Here is a 21,638-nt window from a genome sequence, read left to right as displayed (position 1 = left end):
CCGCGACCTTGACCTTTGATCTACTGATCTCAAAAACAATAGGGGTAATCTTCTGATCATGACCAACCTGCATTCCTAGTGTGAAGTTCCTTGGTCTAAGCCTTGTCAGGTTATTGAGTGGAAACAAAGTTTATACAGACTGGTGACCAACAAATTGTTTTTTACCTGAAGGTCACTGTGACCTTGACCTAATGCCCTTAAAATGATTAGGGGTCACTTATCATTCCAAGTATGAAGCTCCTAGGCCCATGCTTTCTTTGGTGTTTGTGTGGAAGCCTTTTTTTTCACCTAAAGGTTACTGCGGCCTTGACCTTTGACCTACTAATCTTAAAAACAGTAGGGGTCATCTTCTGATCTTTTTCACCTCAAGGTTCCTCTGGAATGGTAGTTGAGGTGTAAACATGTGTAATATACTTGTAATCATTTTAAATGAAACAACAGAAGGAGGCTCCAATATTCAACATTTTATTTTTCATCAATTCAATAACATTTTTATATGAAACAACACAGTCAATATTCAAGACCAAATGTAAGGATGACTCGACAATTCATAAAATGGCTAAGTAAATGAATGTTAAACAAGAACACGTTATGTAGACACTTACACGCATCTGTCTTGTATTTCATTCCATAAAAAAGTATTAGCAATGTTTGTGCGCTATTTTAACTAAGGGCTATTCCAATAAAACATAATCCACAGGTGGAAGGCCATTATTAAATAGTATATGGGTGGGTGTCTTTTTTCCAATTTGGACGCCAAACGGGTAAATTTGCTTCTGTGGGGGGGGGGGCATAATTTAAAAGTGCCTTTCGTCAGGGGTTTATGTCTAAATGGAATAGCTCTAAGTAATTTGTGGCCAGTCCCTTGCAGCTATGGTATTCATTTAAAAAAACCTCACTTCTAAAGGCTAATAACTTTTTATCTGTAATTAAATCATATTGTTTTTGTTTTTATCATTAAAGTAAAATGAGTTAAAACATATTCAGATGAAGCATTAAAATTAAAAAAAAAAGGTGTTTTTTTTTACATCAAACTATATTCATAATTGTGCGCCGTTCAGGGGAATTACGTTACAAAAATAGAGAGGTGTGAGGTATTGTATATAATTAATATCCCTTATAACGTATTCTTTGAATATTTTCACCTTCGTCAAGGTAATAAACCACTAAGCGAACTCAAACACAAAGGTTATGAATATACCTGGGCTTTTTACTTCAAGAAACAGACATAGTGAATACAGGTTCAAATTAATCTCTGATAATAACTATTTACTTCCCATATAAGTGTATGGACTTCATCTTTTAATAAACCTTCAGATAATGAGAGCGGTCTTTAAAAAAAGTACATCTATACTTCATGCCAGGACCAAAAATAAGACCCAAATAGATATAACAGTCATAAAAATTTGACTTTTGCATGAACAAGACTTAATTCTAACATATTTGCTTGCCATATAAAATATTCAACAAGCCCGCTATATGAAATCCAGAATTTGAGCAAGCCTGGTAAGCATTTTACCAGTGCAGGGATTGTGCTTATATTAAGGGCTCCAGCCAGAATTTGGAAAGGGCAGGGTGCTAGGCCAAAAAGGGCACTTTTGATGCGCACTGAATATGTGAATAAGCCTTGCAAGGACCAATGTTTAATTATTAAATATTTTGTTATTCCTTAGCTGTTATCCTTACTTAGTATCAAAATTATGTATATTTATTTTTTTATGCTTATTTCTGAAAATTGACTCTGTCAAACAAAAGGGCATAGCAGGGTGGAGTAAAAAGGCAGCAGTGTGCCAAGAAAGGGCTATTAAGGCCTAGCTGAAGCACTGAATATTTGACCATGGTATACCCAAAAAGAGAATAATTTTACAGCCAGAATAAATTAGTCCAGTGATGTTGGAAAAATTAAGGACATTCAGTAAACTATATTTAAAAAAATAAAATTATTATGCCTTATTAAATAATGCTTAATGTTGATAAAACAACAATAAAATATGCAAACCTTATGTTTTCAAAAAAACTGAAACAAAAGAGAAGTAATCATGTTTTTTTCTTCCCAAAATAGTATTTATTTACACAAGAACACAAACGATACTTTTAACTAAGCACAATGGTAAATAAAATATTTATACTACTGTTTGCAAATGAAATTAGCATTTGTTTTTGGAGCATTGAATGATTGTGGCTTTAGCTTCGCCCAAATACACCAAGTCAATTTAGAATCAAAGGCAATATCAATAGCCTATAACATATTGACTTCGAACATATAAGAAAGCCGACTGCCACCATCAGCTATTGCGATTCTTTCAGGTAATCAACGTGTAACTTCATTCAGTGACCTAGCTAAAGACCTTGCTGCTGAAGGACTGAAACCATAATAGCAGGGATGGGTTTATGTAGCCTTTTATGCCCCAAATGGGGGTCAAAGGGGGTGAGGCACCCTGCCGGAAAAGCAAAAATGGCTTTTGAAAAGCCCTTATGAGGGCTTTCCTGACTTCAAACTTGTAGCAATACTTACAAGAAATAAAGTAGCAACCAAAAGCATCCAGTTAACTTTTTTGGCCCCTGAAACCATTGCTCCCGCAGAAATCTGCAGACACATCCCTGAATTTAATACCAAGGGGCGGGCTTTTACAACGGCAGAGCAACTTTGCATTGGTTTCACACCACCGGCCAATTAGTTTGAGGCCTTAAATTATTCTTTTTTTAAAGTGCTGAAAACCTTACTGAATGAAATTGCTTATAGCACAGTGCAAACTGACAGTTTCTTTATTGCATTAAAACAGCATTTTGATCAGGCTTCTGAAAGCTGATTGGCCGTACTAGTACACCTTGCTAATTTCATTTGCAAACAGTAAAAACCCCATCTATAATTACAGTTTGAAACAACATTTATCACATAAACTGAACATTGATAATAAATAGCATACGGTAACTCAGAACTCAAAATTGTGCTTAGAGTACCAGATGTACAATAATGCGAAATTTTCGATGCCAGGTGAACCTTTGTTTTTCTTAGTATTACACTCATATTTAAAAACAATACAAACACAGTCATGTGTAACAAACCTTACTTTTAGTGATAAACCTTTAGCTACTTACTAAATAATGCATTTATGGAAAATATTAATTTCTGATAACAAAATTGTAACCGTGTACTTAATAGCTGAAAACACACAGATATTAAATGACTGGTGGGTCCTAAAAGATTTACAGTTAACAATTTTCGTCTTGTACGTTAGAAATACCATGTTTTCTGTACCATTCCTTCAAAATAAACATGTACTCCATCCTTAGAACCACTGTTTCCGATATCTATTCATTCTTTTCAGTAAATTAAACAATAATAAGAGTGCATCTTAAAAAAAATATTAAAATGCTTCGTGTGCTCATGCAGTTTGAACACTCGGCTGCTATTTTGCGAATCCATGAAACGTGCTTAGCGCTTCTTGGAAAATTGGCAAAATGGCGGCAGAGTCATTTAAATGATACCAAATGATAACAAAATTGCAAAGGGTCACCAAGTATCAAGATTCAACATCATTGCCAATGACTTAATAATATAAAAAGCTCGTTTGTTCATTGAATACCTTTCCTTAAAGCTGCACTCTCACAGATTGACCATATTGACATTTTTATTTCTATTCTTGGAATGAACCAATTTTTGCTTTAGTGTCTGACAGCCATTGATATAAGACTGCTGACTCACTGGTTTCCACATATTTTCAAATAAAATGGCTTGTTCCTAGACAAATATTAAAAAAAAGTTGTCAAATCATTCAAACTGTGGGAGTGCAGCTTTAAAACTGCACTCTCACAGATTGACCATTTTGACGACTATTAAAAATTTTGTCTTGGAATGAACCAATTTTTGTGTGTAAATGTCTGACAACCATTGATATAAGACTGCTGACTAAAGATGAGATCGCAGTTTTTCATATTTATGTTCAAAAATTGATATGTTATGGCTAATAATGTTACAAACGCTTTAAGAAAATGAAATTATCGGCAGCTTCACAAACAATTGAGATTTGTTCTATTGTAAGTTATCTTAAATTACTGAATTAAAGGCATTGAAATTAATATCAGCTGATTCTGAGACTGAAAAAAAATAATGTCAAAACTGACAATGTGTGAGAGTGCAGCTTTAACTGGAAACTTAGAATCGAGACAAATAATGCCAATAGTCACTAAGGGACAACTTAACATACTTCAAAAAATATCAGTATAATAATGCTTTCCAATAATTCACAGACAAGATCAACGCTGAGCAAACAGCAACGCTTCTTTGATATTTGTCCCCGCGCAAACAAGGGGAATAACTGGACAACTTCTACAACAAGAGTTATGAGCTTCGCTACACATCTAAGGATTGTTTCCTGGCACATGTGCACCAAGTTTCATATGACTGTTTCAAAAGCCTCAATCTTGTTTGCATGACGATAATGACACCACTACTACTGACAATACCTTGACTTATAACCCTGACAAGTTTGAAAATATCATGAGTTATAAAACTATCAAGTTTGAAAATAAGTTTGAAAATATCTTGACAAATAAAACTGAAAAGTTTGAAAATATGTTTGAAAATATCTCAACTTATAAAACTGACAAGTTTGAAAATATATCTTGACTTATGAAACTGACAAGTTTGAAATGAAAGCGTTTCAATAAAATGACACAGTCTTTCGTACAGTTTTCATGATCTTATATATGAATAATTTTCATCTTATCTAAACCTGCAGATAAGAAACATCCAAGTTACCATGATTGGTCAATTTAATTATGCATACAATTCAAACTCTCCAATCAAATCTCATGTCTGAGATTCTATCAAATCAGACCAATCAGAATGCTTGTAACATAGATCACAGGGCAGAAAAGCCAATGTTGATGAGGTTTACAAGTTGACATCTGCACCAATTGGATGAGATTTAAACCTCACTGTTCACAATCTGAAATAAATGATATGTAAATAAGGTACATGTACATTAAATAATAATCTTAAATGTTTTTTTCTATGTAAAGATGGTAAAAACACATTTTAAACATGTTCTTTAAACATCAATCTCAAATGTTGTTTTTTTGGGCTTATTAAGGTGTAAACCAGGTTTTAAAAAGGGCAGGATGCTGCAGAAAAGGAACAAGGTGCCAAGGGAGAAATCGGCACATTGTGTCTGGCTTTCATTACCTTTTTAACATTTGTTTAATTGAACAAATCTTAGGCTTATAAGTATTTATAGTTATTTTGCCATTTCAAGTTGTCATGAAATCATAAAAAATAGTTGATTATCTAACAATGCAATAATATCAATTCTGAAGGGTGCCAATGCCGGTTTCAATGAAGGCTAAAGGGTGCAACCAAAATAGTGCAGGGTGAAGCACACTTCCATAACTCTTGCTAAAACTCTAGTCTAAGAGTAGCGGTCCATAGCATTTTTTTTTTAAACAAGCACATGAAATCTTGCAGAGGGGATTAAATTTCTAGCATTATCTCAAAATTGAAGTAGATTTAAAATCAAGTTTTGGACATAATTGTCCTGATGTGGCTTGCGCTTCCTGCTGTATTAAGCTATTAAAACTGGAACTAACAGAAAGCAATTGATGACTGCCTGGCTAAAAGTAGCTTATACCTATGAATAGTACTTCTGTGGCGAATAACAAAGAAAAATAAGGGGAAGAAAAACAGACAAAATAAAAAGAGGAAAAACACAGACCAATGAAAAGTGTAAATAGTACGAAACTTTTTTCGTTGACATATTATTGAGCTACAAACCAGATCCTGCAAAAAGATTCCTTTATTTTTCCTTAAAGTTTATCTACTTCTCTTTAACAGCCATATGTAAAATGTACAAATACACCAACCACATGTTCATTCTCCGAGGTGGGGGTCCCGAGGATGGGGTTCGATATGAACGGAGACATCCTGGAACCAGGTCCCAATATCCACTTCCAACGTCTCATAGAGCTTGATAAATGGGTGTTCCTGAAACACAAATGTACAGGTAGGTTTAAAAGGGAATCTCACATAGATTGATGAATGTACAGGTAAGTTTAAAATGCATTCTCAAATACTCTGACAAATGTACAGGTAGGTTTAAAATGGATTCTCCAATACACTGACAAATGTACAGGTAGGTTTAAAATGGATTTTCCAATACACTGACAAATGTACAGGTAGGTTTAAAATGGATTTTCCAATACACTGACAAATGTACAGGTAGGTTTAAAATGGATTTTCCAATACACTGACGAATGTCCAGGTAGGTTTAAAATGGATTTTCCAATACACTGACGAATGTCCAGGTAGGTTTAAAATGGATTTTCCAATACACTGACGAATGTCCAGGTAGGTTTAAAATGGATTCTCCAATACACTGACGAATGTACAGGTAGGTTTAAAATGGATTCTCCAATACACTGACGAATGTACAGGTAGGTTTAAAATGGATTCTCCAATACACTGACGAATGTACAGGTAGGTTTAAAATGGATTTTCCAATACACTGAGGAATGTCCAGGTAGATTTAAAATGGATTTTCCAATACACTGACAAATGTGCAGGTAGGATTCAAATGGATTTTCCAATACACTGACAAATGTCCAGGTAGGTTTCAAATGGATTTTCCAATACACTGACAAATGTCCAGGTAGGTTTCAAATGGATTTTCCAATACACTGACAAATGTCCAGGTAGGTTTCAAATGGATTTCCAATACACTGACAAATGTACAGGTAGGTTTAAAATGGATTCTCCAATACACTGACAAATGTACAGGTAGGTTTAAAATGGATTCTCCAATACACTGACAATGTACAGGTAGGTTTAAAATGGATTCTCCAATACACTGACGAATGTACAGGTAGGTTTAAAATGGATTCTCCAATACACTGACGAATGTACAGGTAGGTTTAAAATGGATTTTCCAATACACTGACGAATGTACAGGTAGGTTTAAAATGGATTCTCCAATACACTGACGAATGTACAGGTAGGTTTAAAATGGATTCTCCAATACACTGACGAATGTACAGGTAGGTTTAAAATGGATTCTCCAATACACTGACGGTTTAAAATGGATTCTCCAATACACTGACGAATGTCCAGGTAGGTTTAAAATGGATTCTCCAATACACTGACAAATGTACAGGTAGGTTTAAAATGGATTTCCAATACACTGACAAATGTACAGGTAGGTTTAAAATGGATTCTCCAATACACTGACAAATGTACAGGTAGGTTTAAAATGGATTCTCCAATACACTGACAAATGTACAGGTAGGTTTAAAATGGATTCTCCAATACACTGACAAATGTACAGGTAGGTTTAAAATGGATTCTCCAATACACTGACAAATGTACAGTAGGTTTAAAATGGATTCTCCAATACACTGACAAATGTACAGGTAGGTTTAAAATGGATTCTCCAATACACTGACAAATGTACAGGTAGGTTTAAAATGGATTCTCCAATACACTGACAAATGTACAGGTAGGTTTGAAAGGGACTCTCTGACAAATGCACATGTAGATTTAAAAGGGACTCTCACATAGATTGACAAATGTACATGTAGGATTAAAAAGGATTCTATCATAGATTCAGGGCTCTCACTAGGCTGAAAATTTTGGGAGAAGGGACTTCTCCATTCAGTCAATTTAGGGGAAGTGGGGAGACTTTAGGGAGAAGTGATACTTTTCGTACACCTGATACAAAAACTATGCCATACCACACACCTCAGTTTATATTCACATTCAAATTGATAACTATAACTATATAAAATGTTCATAAAATAATATATCATTTTGGCTCAGCAAAAGACTTAGTGTATTTGTCAATGTCACATAGTTTATCTCCAAATAGCATCTAAAATGAAACAAAAACCAAGACAGCTAAGGATTTGAAACAATCAAAATGACTAATAAATTAACTGTCAATATAGTAGGGGGACAAATCTTATTTTGGTACGTTCGGGCTAGGGTACGAATGTCACATTCAGCTATGCTGTTATTTACTTATCTCTGGCTAAATAATTTTAAATATGCTGACATTTAAGAACCAAATGACATTAAAATCACTGTCCTTGATGAAAACTTTACCAATACATAATGGGAGGTTGCATAATGGGAGGTTGAAAAATTAACTCGGAAAATTGTTCTTACAAAATGGCGATCTTGCCGATTTTTTTGACATCGTAAACAGGAGAAAAATACTGTATAAAGTATTTAAACTCTACATAAAGCAAAAATAATAATATTTATTGTGTTTACAATTTTTTTTTATCATGAACATTTCACTTAAACCAATCAAATATGTGGTGAAACAACACGTTATTTATTTTCATAGCGCCACCTTGCAGATGGCCCGAGATGGCTATGACCGTCTGCTTCAAAAGCAACAATGTTTAAAATGTCTTGCATTGTTTGTTCAATACATATATCAGTTACTTTTTAACTTCATTTATGCTAACTTCATTTATGCTTGACACAATTTTTCATAATTATGTCGCCTTTTCTATCTCATTTTAACAAACGTATATCATTTGATCAGGGTCTTCTCAATGTACATTCTGATTGATTAACTTTCAATAGCTCCGCCTACAGGCGATGTTTTGGTAATTGGATGACACGGCCCAAATATCGGATTAGGAGATTACCAAACTTCATGGATGGCTAATTGCGATGTTTTGACTAATGGGACAGTGGCCAAATACTCGCTGATTGACAGATTTACAATGTGCTAAATTTTCGGCAAAGTCAATGTCGCTTTGATGATACAAATGGGCGAAGTCTGGGAATTTTAGTCGACCACTTCGCCCAAGTCGCCCCCTCGCGAGAGCCCTGATATTTACAAATGTAAAGTATGTTTGTAAAGGATTTCTCATACTTCGTCGAATGCACAAGTAAGTTTTAAAGAAACTAACTCATAGATTGACAAATGTACACGTTTTATTAGGGATTCTTTCATAGACTGACAAATGTACTTGTAGGTTTAAAACTAGCGCTTTAGACACCCTTATCATTTAATACTTATTTTTTAGTCCCTGAAGCCATTAGATCAACCGAAATCAGCGAATCCGCAGACAATTCACATCCAAGCTTACCAGTAATTTTCTGTATTTAGGTCGTCGTTTGTAATCTTTTGTGAGGCTGAAATGGAAGTAAATCATTTTTATTAATAAATGTTTATTACTTACACATTTTTAACTCTTTAAGACCTAAATGTACATTTTATTTTAGGCAAATCTAGGAGGGTAACTTTTTCCCACAATTTTTTGTTTCTTAAGCCAAAAGATTAAAATAAACAGCATGAAATGCCAATATGCCACAAAACCATGTTTTCAATGTGTGACTGAAGAACTTCTGAATTTACTGTTTCAGTTTCAGTTTCAACTGTTTTTTCCCTCTATTTTTAGTAACAATGACCTTGAGGCTAGGGCCCCATATGCAATCCCATGGAAGTCCTCCATAAACTCTTCTTTCTAACCAAGTTTGGTCACAATATGTTAACCTAACATAAGTTATTCAGTACCAAACTGTTAGCTATTTTAAGTAACTGTGACCTTGCTCCTTGGGGTTACCAATCGCAGTTGTGAGACTTATAACTTATCTGATTCATTGAATACAGAGATAGGTCATATTTCTATTTTAAGAACATTTACAAGGTATAGTACTTAATAATAAATGAACAGTAACTAAAGATAAACAATTTAAACTGTTTTCTATTTTTAGTAACAGTGAAATTGACCTTGACAATAGTGACCCGAAATACAATCTGATGAAAGGTCTCCATAAACTCTTCATATGAACCATGTAACATCACAATATGTCTACAGTAATTAAATTTTTCCAGTTTCAAAGCTGAATTTGATGTTTAAAATCACCCGCCCACCCAAACAACGATGTATGAAATTCTAATACCCACTGTGTGAAAACCTGGTGACAAAAGTATCAACAACAACAAATAATCAGCCTACCAGTCTTTAACAAATGAGCAAAATTCCGTAGAAAAGTTTTGATCTGCCGGCAACAAGGGCGGCTCTTCCTGAAGAACTTTTGTTAACACCTCAAAGTCTGTCTTGCAGTTCTTATACGGGAATTCTCCAGTAGCGAGCTCAACCTGTGGAGTAAAATACACAGCTTAACTTGTGGATTTAAAAACACAGCTCATATTTTAACACTAGTTGGTATTTTCCCAAAGGCAGAAAATTTCCCAATTTGGAAGCAAAAAGCGGTGAAAATACTTCCCAAAAAATCACTGAGGGATGTCCAGAAAAAAAGGCCTGCATGCATCAGAATTTCACATCAGGGTTCTCAATAAGTTTCAATTGAACCGTCTCAAATAGTAAAGTAACCGACCAGCTACTACTTATTCTATTTAAAATTTGTTTAGTTTTCCAAATTTGAACCGGCCCTATTGTCATTTGAACTGTCCATTTTGGGCGGCAGCCGGTTCTTATTGAGAACACTGCACATGTTTATTCAATGGGAAAAAAACATACCAGAGATATTCCGAGACTCCAGACGTCTGCCCTGATATCGTAGTCTGGCCGTGTTGGATCTGGCGGGTCTATCCGCTCAGGCTAAATAAAAAAGAGTTACAAAGTTAGTAAACTTCTTTAAAACACCATGATTTCGAAAATTGGTTAAGGACGAATTCATTTTAACACACAACCCACCCTAGGAAGGCAAAATGATGACATATTATAGAGGGGGCGTAACCTGCCCGGCTCCCATACTCGGCCTTTATCCATTAAATAAAATTTCTCAAGGAGGATGGAGAGTGGGGGCCATCAGGGTCGGCCCTAACTCATTTTCCTGTGAGAAATACTATTACAACAAATGACATTCCTGAAGCAGTATTCCTAATTCTGATTTAACTTTTTAACTTAATGGTTAAAAAATACTTTTTTCCTTAGTTGAATTTGTAGAAAAATAAGAATGTTTTTATACCAAAGGTAAGTAAGAATAAGATCCTAGTGATAAAGGCATATGAATAAATCTGACAGCGAATGGAGGAAATAAAATATATTCAATGTTAAAAAATCGAAACATCTCAGTAAGTTGAAAATTTCCCTAAGAAGCTTTATGAAAAAGGCATTATTATAAGCCCCCCTGCACTTTTTCTCTTTTAAGCTTATAAATAAGATACTGGCCTCAATTTCTCGAAACTTCTTAAGCTTAACAGGCTTAAGTAGCTTATTTCAATAAGGCAAAGAACATTCTAAAATAAGAATTTGATTAATGAAAAGTGGTTTATTGTGATTATCATAATGATATTTTCCATATAAAGCATAAAAACTCTTAAAGAAGTAAATATTACACAAATTATTGAAAGACAAAAATAGTGAGCTTAGCTAAATCCAGTTATAAGAGACTTAAGAAGTTTCGAGAAATTGGGGCCAGGACTTGTTTGCCTTACCGCCATATATGCTGCACATCCTGCACTTCTTGTCTTTGCTTTCGAGTCTACAAGACGACCGCTGATGCCAAAATCACACAATTTCACTGTGCCCTTGGCATCCAACAGAATGTTCGATGGCTTCACATCTGAAGATATAAAAAATCGCATTTGGTAATTGAAAGCAACTTCCATGTATCATCTCACTTAAAGGGGAACAATATTAGTTAATCCCATTTTTTTATGCATTTCTGTAAATGACCGTGCATAGGATGCTCCCACAGATAAGACGCAGGCAAAAAAGAAGAATTGGATGTTCATTTTTGTTTGCGTCTTATCTATGGGAGTGTCCTATTCACGGACATTTACAGTAATGCATTACTGCGGAAATTAAATGAAATTTAAACATCATATAAAACACATATAAAATATAAAAATCTATGAAAATTGGAAGGGTCTGTGCCTATTTCGTATGTAGGGTCGGGTAACCTGAACCAAATATATTTTTTTAGGCCAAAACAATACTTTAATTTTGTTGTAAAAATGCTATTGCAGGAGCAAAGAAGGTAACCAAGAGCTGTCACAGAGACAGCGCGCTCGACTATTCCGCAGCTTTTTCGGTGTATGGATTGAAAAGTTTTGGCGAAACATGCATGGATCACTGTTAGATTTGATTTCAATGCAATACATGATGTGCTGAGATATTTACATAAATTGAATGGAAAATATTTGAGGTGGTACGCAAACTTTAACGTAAATTCTAAGTCGAATAAGGGACATAATTTTGTCAAAATGCTTGATCGAGTTACTTCCTCCTTCTGTGTACAGGTTGGGGGCATGATGGTGAACAAGCTTGCAAAGTTTCAAAGCCAGATGTCAATGGACTTTGAAAATATTTGAGGTGGTACGCAAACTTTAACGTAAATTCTAAGTAGAAAAAGGGGCATAATTTTGTCAAAATGCTTGATAGAGTTACCTCCTCCTGTGTACAGGTAGGGGGCATGATGGTGAATAAGTGTGCAAAGTTTCAAAGCCATATGTCAATGGACTTTGAAAATATTTGAGGTGGTACGCAAACTTTAACGAAAATTCTAAGTAGAAAAAGGGGCATAATTTTGTCAAAATGCTTGATAGAGCTACCTCCTCCTGTGTACAGGTTGGGGGCATGATGGTGAACAAGTGTGCAAAGTTTCAAAGCCAGATGTCAATGGACTTTGAAAATATTTGAGGTGGTACGCAAACTTTAACGAAAATTCTAAGTAGAAAAAGGGGCATAATTTTGTCAAAATGCTTGATAGAGTTACCTCCTCCTGTGTACAGGTTGGGGGCATGATGGTGAACAAGTGTGCAAAGTTTCAAAGCCATATGTCAATGGACTTATATATTGAGGTGGTACACAAACTCTTACAAAAACTTTAACATAAGTGGTTACGCCAACGCTCGGTTGACTAGGATTGCTCTCCTTATTCTTCGAAAAGTCGAGCTAAAAATGATACGAATAATCTGTTCTATCATCGGGCATACGGTACATCTTTCGTCATAATTAGTTTTATAATAGATATTTTCAAACATAGTTCAGTGGTCTGAGCCCGATATCTGAAATTCAGACTTAAAATGTTAGTGAATACAGATTCATGATTATTGCAGACTTTTCATCATCTCTATCAATAGGAATTACTTTTGGCAAAAATGCTATAAATAATACCTCTGTGAATGACACCATGCTTTTCCTTGAGGTAGTGGAGCGCTCTGACCATCTGAAAATATAAGAATTTGATAATCAAAGTTGTAGTCACTAAAGAAGCATTATTCTTTCAATTTGCCAAAATACTGACCCCAAGCTTAATTTTAATTTCTCAAAACTTCTTAAGGTTAACAGGCTTAAGTAGCTTATTTCAATAAGCCAAAACACATACTTAAATATTTTTTTCATAATTAAAAACCGCTTTTTTGTGATTATCATAGAGCTAATCACTATTTAAAGTCTAGAAAAAAGTCAATATGACACAAATTATAGAAAAACAAAAATAGTGAGCTTATGTTAATCCTGTTATAAGTGACTTGTATGTATGTATTTCTTTAGACCTTGCGATCAATGATAACCCGTGAAAGTGCAAGCACTTATTTCCAACAGGGTCCTTTGTTTCTGCTGAAGGGACAGCATGCTGAAGAGACAGTGGTGGGATACAAGGAAGTCCGGGTGCGAGACCCTAGCTCTTTTTCGAAGAGACCCCTTGGTTCTTTTACGTGCTCGGTGTAAAGCACCAATACACGGGGTACAACTTTCCTGGGTTAAACCAGTACTGAGTACACCACTTTTCCAAGCACTACCCTTTAAATGCCAAGCGCCAGGCAAGGGAGCTACTTGTACCAACTTTTAACGTCTTTTGGTATGACGCGGCCAGGGATCGAACCCACGACCTCCCGCTCCGTAGGCGGACGCTTATCCACTAGGCCACGGAGACGGTCCAAGATGTTAAGATGTTTCGAGAAAATGAGGCCTGATAACATTTTAATTTGAGTCAACTAAATATAAGGGGCAGTGGAAAAAGAGGGTGGGGGGATAAAAATCTAGCAATTAACTAATAGTCGCTTAACATTATCCTCATAATCCTCATTGTGGAACATAATCAATTATTATCACTAGACATGGCTGTCTTCCTTTTGCATTATATAACACTGCGATCGTCTCAAAAATCTCAGGTTAGAAGTTCAATTCATTCCATTGTTTTAATCTTCGATTAAATTGATTGTTATTACAGTACACAATGATTTTTGAATTTGTTCTTATATGAACAGATATTAGATTTCATATCGTAATTGGTGCATTTTAATGCGTATCTAGTAGTACGAAAGACGGGTAGAAAATAATAACAAGTCGACGGAAACCAGACCGTTTGCAACGGTGAAGATGCCATGACCTTGACTTTTGATATATCGACGTAGTTTTTGTAATGAAACAATATGACATACTAGTATAATTCTATATAACATATGCAAAGTTATTTTGAAATTGCACAATAAAGCCACTACACGTATTACAGACGACGTCATACAATCCGACATCAATAAAGTTATTCGGCAAATGTCATACCGGAAGTCATTATTTGGAACGCAAATGATCGATGCAATATAGAAGTTTTTAGACAATCTTGCCTGTGATCGAATATTCGAATATTCGATCAAAAGAATTACCGAATATTCGAATATCAATTTTGCCATTCGTTTGCATCCCTAGTATCTACGCTAAAAAGGACCCTTATCTGTAAATTATACACCCGTTAAGTGGATATCTTCAATTAAATTGATCATTTTAACAGTACGCCAAAACAATTCATACCAATACAAACAGATATTAGAATTTATATCGTTATTGGCGCATTTTAAAGCATATCTACGGTAATAGCAACCCTTATCTATAGCTCTCAAGTACCGTATATATTATTCTGAACGTTCTACTTACAGCTACAGCCATTTTTCCCAGTATTTTTTCTGGAATGGGCCGCTTTGTTTTCTTTAACAATTTGTCTAGGCATGTCGACATTAACTCCATGCAAATCCACACTTCACTCTGAAAAATAAAATAAATAGAAGTAAAACTAATTGAAATGTGAAATTTGGTTTAATGTAAATTGTGTAATGGAAAACCCCCATAAGTCAACTACCAACACATATATATCTTTACTCTGTTTAGGCCTAAAAAATGTACAATTGGTTTGGGTACCCGACCCTAACCACAAATAAGCGCTGATCTTACCCCTTTTATAGTCAGTTGGTAAAAAAATAAATTAAAATTAAGTAATAGAGGATATTTGTTGATTTTAGTAGGGCGGGCTATCCTACCCTTCCATTCCGCATTAGCTAAAACACTAAGTATAATATTTTATTTTACGAGTTTCGTAGAAAATCATATTTTAATGTGTTGCGGAGCCACCAGTGAATATACAGTTTTTCTATGATCACAAGTGAACAAAAAAGTATGAACTAATAAACACACACGCACACACACAGTTGTCGAAATTTGACTTTTGGACGAACAAGCCAGAATTCCTATACTATTGCTTGGCATCTAAAATTTTAAACAAGCCCTGCTATATAAAATTCAGAATTTGATCAAGCCCTGAAGACATTTTACCAGTGCAGTTTTTGCGGGCTTGTGTTAATTTCGACCACGGCACACATTATAAACAACGTACCTGAGTTATAAACGTGCCTATACATTGGACAATATACGGGCAATCGTGTGACTTCAAAACTACATCTAAGTCCATGATTATCCTCTTGTTTTCCTCTTTGTTTCCTGATCGTCGCATTTGCTGAAATGAAAGTAAGATAGAGAATAAGTGTTAACTTCAGTGTAAGACCACGATATATTTCACCAAGTGAGCACCAAAAGATATATACTTTACGAGTGGCTAGCTGTTTGAAACAGTGAAATATCAATTTTATTTCACTGATAAATCTCTATAGACCACAGGACAGCATGTAATAAATTACTTGTATTAACCTTAGTTTAGTTTATACCTATTTTCTTGGCTCAATTGTAGTGAAAGCTTATAGCTTATAGAATCTTGCTAGAATCCTCGGTAAAAACCAGGAGCCATATTCACTAATTTTTTTAGTCTGATTTTGAGACTCGGGCAAAAAAAAAATGGATTTTAGTATATATATATATTTCAAAGTATCTTAATCATAACTTATTTTGACAAAAAACTTTTGTCTGATTGTAGAACATATTATATGTAACAAATACATCAATTTTGACCACATTTGTTCCTGTAATAGCACTTCAATAATAAAACTAAAATTTTGCTCTTTTTTTATTCTCAACACTAGTTAATAGTAAAAGTCTTACTTTAACTGCCATCATAACACAGCACTGTTTATGCCTCATTCGCACGACTTGACCGCACGTACCATGACCAAGTTCGCCCAATGGTTCGAGGTCAGTTATCTCTGTAGGAACCTTCTGTAAACAGAAAACAAGCAAGTTTCGTATTTCAATGTGTGTGTGTTTTATCTAGGGATAGCAACGAGTATAATTAAAATTAAAAGGACAAATTACCGGTAAGGAATGAAATTGTCAAACATTATCATTCTTTTCCTTCTCATTCATTTTCTGTTAAAGGGCCAATTACATACTGACAGACAGGGAGACTTATTTAAAGATTGAAATGGCTAATACAACAACCCAAGCACATGTTACATGAACGCTAAATGTAAGAGAACTCATCCATCTTGAAAACCAATTCAAGTTTTCCAAGTAATAGAGTACCGAAGCACTTGCTCCAAAGATATTCTGAGTACTTAAGTAACAACTTCACTACTCCTTCACCTTGCCATGCTTAGATTTTCACCTGTTTATAATGGGGGCTAGGGCCCTTATATTTGTGAAAATTGTACAAAAATGCCTATCAAATATCCACAATGGCTAGATGAAGCTAAACTCAACTTTACCTGGCCGTTGATGTTCAGTAATCCAGTTTGTTTCATAATCTCCTGATACTTTTGTTCAATTTCCACCCTGAAAATAAAATAAAACATTTGGATTGTTGTTGTTTTCATTCGATAAATGCATTCTAACAAAGAACAAAGTAGCATGTATTATTTTAATCTTACAATTAATGTTACAAAAGAGTTTTCTTTGTTTTTGTGTATATATATACAGGGCTGCCGTTAAAGAAAGTTTGGAAGTATATTACTCCCTTGAAATAGGTTTAAACTTTCAAACTTAATTCCTTGGAAGTACAAAAACTACCATAATTTTGAAGAAAACTTCCAAAGTCAAAAGCTTGGAAGTTCAAAATATCAAAACCTGGTTTCAATATTACTTTTATGCTCACAATTTCAATCAGTCTTGAAGTAAAATGAATTATTATAATATAAATCTGTGAATTCGGCAAGATATATAATTTCAAATTATTTGATTTTTAACATAGATCTGTCATCCTATTTTAAAAATACTGGAAAAAGTGTATTCGGGGAGAGTTAAACTTCCACATTTCAGTGAAAAACTCTCAATATTGATGGACAGGAAGTTCATACTTTGTTTCAAATTCTTAATGGAAGCCCTGTATAATATAAAACACCCATAGGTGTAGCTTCACCATGCAATAACTATCATGTAGATAAATATTAACCCTATTCAGTTATAAACATGCTAGTTATTGAATGATAAATTACAACTTCATTTACTTATACGAAGGCTTTTATATGGCTTTTGCCCTTGACAACTTGGTACTTTACTTGATTTTACCCGCTACTGTCATGATTGCAATTATAAACTTACACAAAGCATTTAGGCTTTTTCACCAGCAAGGGGGGAGACACCCTAGCCTTTTTAGGGGGAGGGGGGTGTGTGATTACTTTTTCAAACAATTTGGAAAATACATTTTTACAAATATGGAGTAAAATTTAAATAATGCAGTAACAATATCACTCAGAAACATCATTTAATGAATCGTGTGATTATCATTATATAAAATAAAAAAATATTCATTTATATATTCATTTATTTTTAGAAAATGGCGAATTTCAGAGGCTATTTTGGGGAAAATGACTATGACAAGGAAGGGTTAAACACTCTAAAAGCGCTTTCAGGGATGGGATTGACCTGGCAGCTGGAGGGCTGAAACATTTTCAGCCATGGGTTTATGGGCGCTCTTGGAATCAAAAGCGCACTGCTGTAGAAGAAAAATGGCTTTTTAGAAGCTCTTTTGAGGGCTCTCCTGACTTTAAATTTGAAGCAAACTTAAGTATTAACTTAAACAACTGAAAGTAACCAAATATTTTTTTTTTCAAATATTTTTTTTAATTTTGTTTTTGCGGATGGGGGGGGGGGGGGTGGGTGGTGGTCTCTGGGACCATAAGATCCGCGGAATTCCACGAATTCGCGGACACATCACATCCCTGACTTTTGTAGAATTACAACACTTGGGATTGGGAGTGAAGTAACTATTACCTGCATGTACAGTCAAAACCCATTGGCTTGATATCTCAGCGACCAACCAAAATATTTTGAGCCACACGAATATTGAGCCAAGCAAAATGCTTACAAACAGTAAAAATGGTCCAGTCAGAGCCAAGGAGAAAATAAAGCAAAGCCAACAGTTTGGACTGAACGTTAAAAAAAAATATTGTAGAAAGTATTGGAATCAATATAAGGCAGTGTCTTTCTCACCATTATGGATATGGCCTTTTTGATTGGGAAATGAGTCATTTTGATTGAAATTGGGAATTCCAATTGATTTTAAAAAATGAGCAAGAATGCTTTAAAAATGAAGACAGAAAAGATACAAGATAAAGTTTGTTTCTTTCAGATTACACCACTTTTCCAAAGAACTGTATTTTTTATATCAATTGAAAAAAAAATATTTATCACAGAAATTGGAGATTTATTTTTATTGGGAAAAATGTAGGAGTAAGGGCTAAAAAAAATCCAAAACAATGAAAACAAGTTCAATGCTAACCAAAGTTATTGGGCAGAAACCATTTTTCTTTTTTAAGTAACAGTGACCTTGACCATTTTTCTATTTTAAGTAATAGTGACCTTGACCGTAGCCCCTTCTCACTCAAAAGCAATCCCAAGCTAGCTCTTCACATAAGCAACTTACACACCAAGTTTCATCAATATCGGTCAATGCTAACTAAAGTTATTGGGCAGAAACCATTTTTCTATTTTTGACCTTAGCCCCTCCCCCCTAAATGGCAATCCCAAGCTAGCTATTCACATAAGCTACCTACACACCAAGTTTCGTCAATATCTATCAATGCTGACTAAAGTTATTCGGCAGAAACCATTTTTCTATTTTTAGTAACAGTGACCTTGACCTTAGCCCCACCCCTCTCAAAAGCAATCCCAAGCTACCTACACACCAAGTTTCATCAATATCTGTCAATGCTAACTAAAGTTATTGGGCAGAAACCAATGTTTGACGCCCTCATTCTAATAACCCGGTTTTCGTTGAAAACCTGGTTAATAAAAACACTAAAGGGAGACCATACCCATCTGGCTGCTTGTGAGGAATTATGCAGTCCAAGCCTCCTGGTCGCCTTCTACCTGAGGATGGCGCAGAACTTGATCTCGACCCTCCACCAAGATCAACTGGAACAGACAAGGCACCTGAATGGAAATACAAGTATGATACTTGAGTTCATTAAGTCTTTTTAATTCATGGCCTGTAGTCTGGAAGCAAGACTCGGTACCTGAAATATGATAGTTGAATTTATATAGTCGACTACATTGCCTGTAGTTAGTCAGAAAAGTCAACTTTTTTTTTAGCTTTTCAAATTTAATGCAATATGTGAAAATTTTAAAACGGTATTTAGCATAAAATGAGACAAAAAAATGCTTCAGCAATATACCAATTTTATTCATGTTGTGGAAGGTTTATATGTATTTTAATAATTAAGACTAGTATCTACTGATTGATGTAATAAAATCAATACCTCACTAAAACAAACAATTTTCCTGTACTTATAAATTTTATACAGTCACAAGTCAGTCAATGAAGCGCCAGTCTGAAACATGTTTTTCTAGCTTTCTAAACTGGAGGCGAAATGGGGCCCATTTAACTTGTTTTTTTAAATGACTTATTCTTTCACAGTCATGGAAGCTGGGATCTGTCATTCTTGGCTAGGAAAACAACAAGTAGGATATGGACGCCTAGAGTCGCCAAATCAAAAATCATCAAATACTCAAAAGTGGCTGTTTATATGGACTAATTTTAGCTTAGTACAGTAAGCTATGAATTAATAATCATCTCACAATTAAGTGTCACTTTCTTACAACTCTAATAGTCCACCTAAATGGCCGTCAACGAGTCTTTTGCCGATTTTTTTAATATGGCAGACTCGTGACGTCCACCATCCCAGCAAAAAGTAGCAAGCGGTCCTTGCGCAGAGAATCCTCGCGGCCACAATTTTGAAATTATCTCCGTTACAAATTCAAATTTCTACGAAAATATTATTGCCTACTATTAAACACGTGATAAAGTTATGTCAGTATGCCCAAAAAACATGTTAAGTTATCATAAAACACTTACAAGTGTCAATTGTTTATTGAGTATCCCGATATCGGTAAATCTGGGACAAATCTGACTGGTTGTGTACATGAATAACGGTATTCGTGACCTATAATATATTAATGTGAAAATAACAACTCTAATGACAAATTAAATCCAGTTCAGATCACTGTCGGATAAAAATTGAACAACTTTGAAATTATTATTCAACATCAATGCATATTATTATAGTATATCATTTCGCCCGTTGTTAAATGGTAGAGAGTTGTAGCGTTACAGGGATACATAAGAAATGTCAAAATAATAAAAAAAGTATCCCTGATCGCTCATTATTGTAGCTAACAACTCTAAGTGCTCTCGACTCATAAACAATAAACAGCCACCTAAGTCTAAGACTGCAGCTTCAGACAAGGTACGGATAAAGATTCATATTCAAACAACCTTTTTTAAAGAATTTTGTTTATTTCATACTTTTTGTCTTTCAAGTTTTAACTTTTATTTTGGTCAACATTGACATCAATTCTTGGGCATAAAAACAGTTGATCATACAAGGTTTTGGTCTCCTAGCAGGCTGTTCTATGCTGGGTCTCCCGCGATCTCTTTCTCGAGACTTGTTCTCAGCAATAAGCTTCTTTTCCAGTTCATTTATTTTGTTTTGGAACGATGTGCTGAACGAAGATGTCGACATTTTGGGATTTTGGTCACATGATCTGATGCGTAGAGCTAGCTTATGTTATTAGGCGAATGTTCGAATTTATATGTTTATGATAAAAACCGGTACCCGATATTGAAACTAGAAAAAGCCGGAACCAAACGTAGCATTTGTCCCCCTTTAAAAGCGCATTCAAAACAATATCATGTTGTGATTGATTATATATATGTAATTGTAATATAATTTATATGTTAATCTTTTATCGATTTTAATACCTTATATAATGGAATCATTAAAATCAACAAGTAGAGTGCATTTTTTAAGAAACATATTTCCCCTTTACAAGTCAAGAACAACGTGCTGTTGACAGTTTGCTCCACATTGAAGCCTTTTAGGGGAAAAAATGACACAAATAAAGATATTGACATAACAGACGGACAAAATCTGTTCTTTATGTATTGTTTTGTTATCTTGTCATTCTTGTTTGATTTTTTCTATTATAGGTTCTTCTATAGGTAGAATCAGGCGTACCGTACCCTTACATACGAAAAAAACCGCCTAATTGTA

At 34.7% G+C, this 21,638-nt stretch overlaps 1 protein-coding gene across 2 annotated transcripts; it reads right to left on the bottom strand.

Annotated features, from left to right (window-relative positions):
• Positions 1-449: 449 nt before the first annotated feature.
• Positions 450-21,113, bottom strand: LOC128224027 (dual specificity mitogen-activated protein kinase kinase 7-like). 2 transcript variants are annotated; one of them, XM_052933624.1, is made up of 13 exons: positions 20,969-21,113; positions 19,401-19,518; positions 16,854-16,920; positions 16,252-16,365; positions 15,593-15,712; positions 14,860-14,967; positions 13,102-13,153; positions 11,418-11,545; positions 10,498-10,578; positions 9,973-10,115; positions 9,100-9,145; positions 5,863-5,983; positions 450-4,952 (listed from the first exon to the last, which is right to left on the bottom strand). In XM_052933624.1, exons 1-12 carry the CDS (start codon positions 21,105-21,107, stop codon positions 5,870-5,872), a joined length of 1,230 nt encoding a protein of 409 aa, XP_052789584.1. In that variant the 5' UTR covers positions 21,108-21,113; the 3' UTR covers positions 450-4,952; positions 5,863-5,869. The 2 variants fall into 2 exon arrangements, with proteins under 2 accessions (XP_052789584.1, XP_052789585.1); XM_052933625.1 differs by having other exon boundaries at positions 19,401-19,500.
• Positions 21,114-21,638: the final 525 nt, after the last annotated feature.

This window comes from Mya arenaria, chromosome 17 (assembly GCF_026914265.1).
Source record: "Mya arenaria isolate MELC-2E11 chromosome 17, ASM2691426v1".
NCBI classification, from domain to species: Eukaryota; Metazoa; Mollusca; class Bivalvia; order Myida; family Myidae; genus Mya; species Mya arenaria.
The sequence above is the reverse complement of the archived record's forward strand: the minus strand, read 5'-3'. Positions and strand labels throughout refer to the sequence as shown.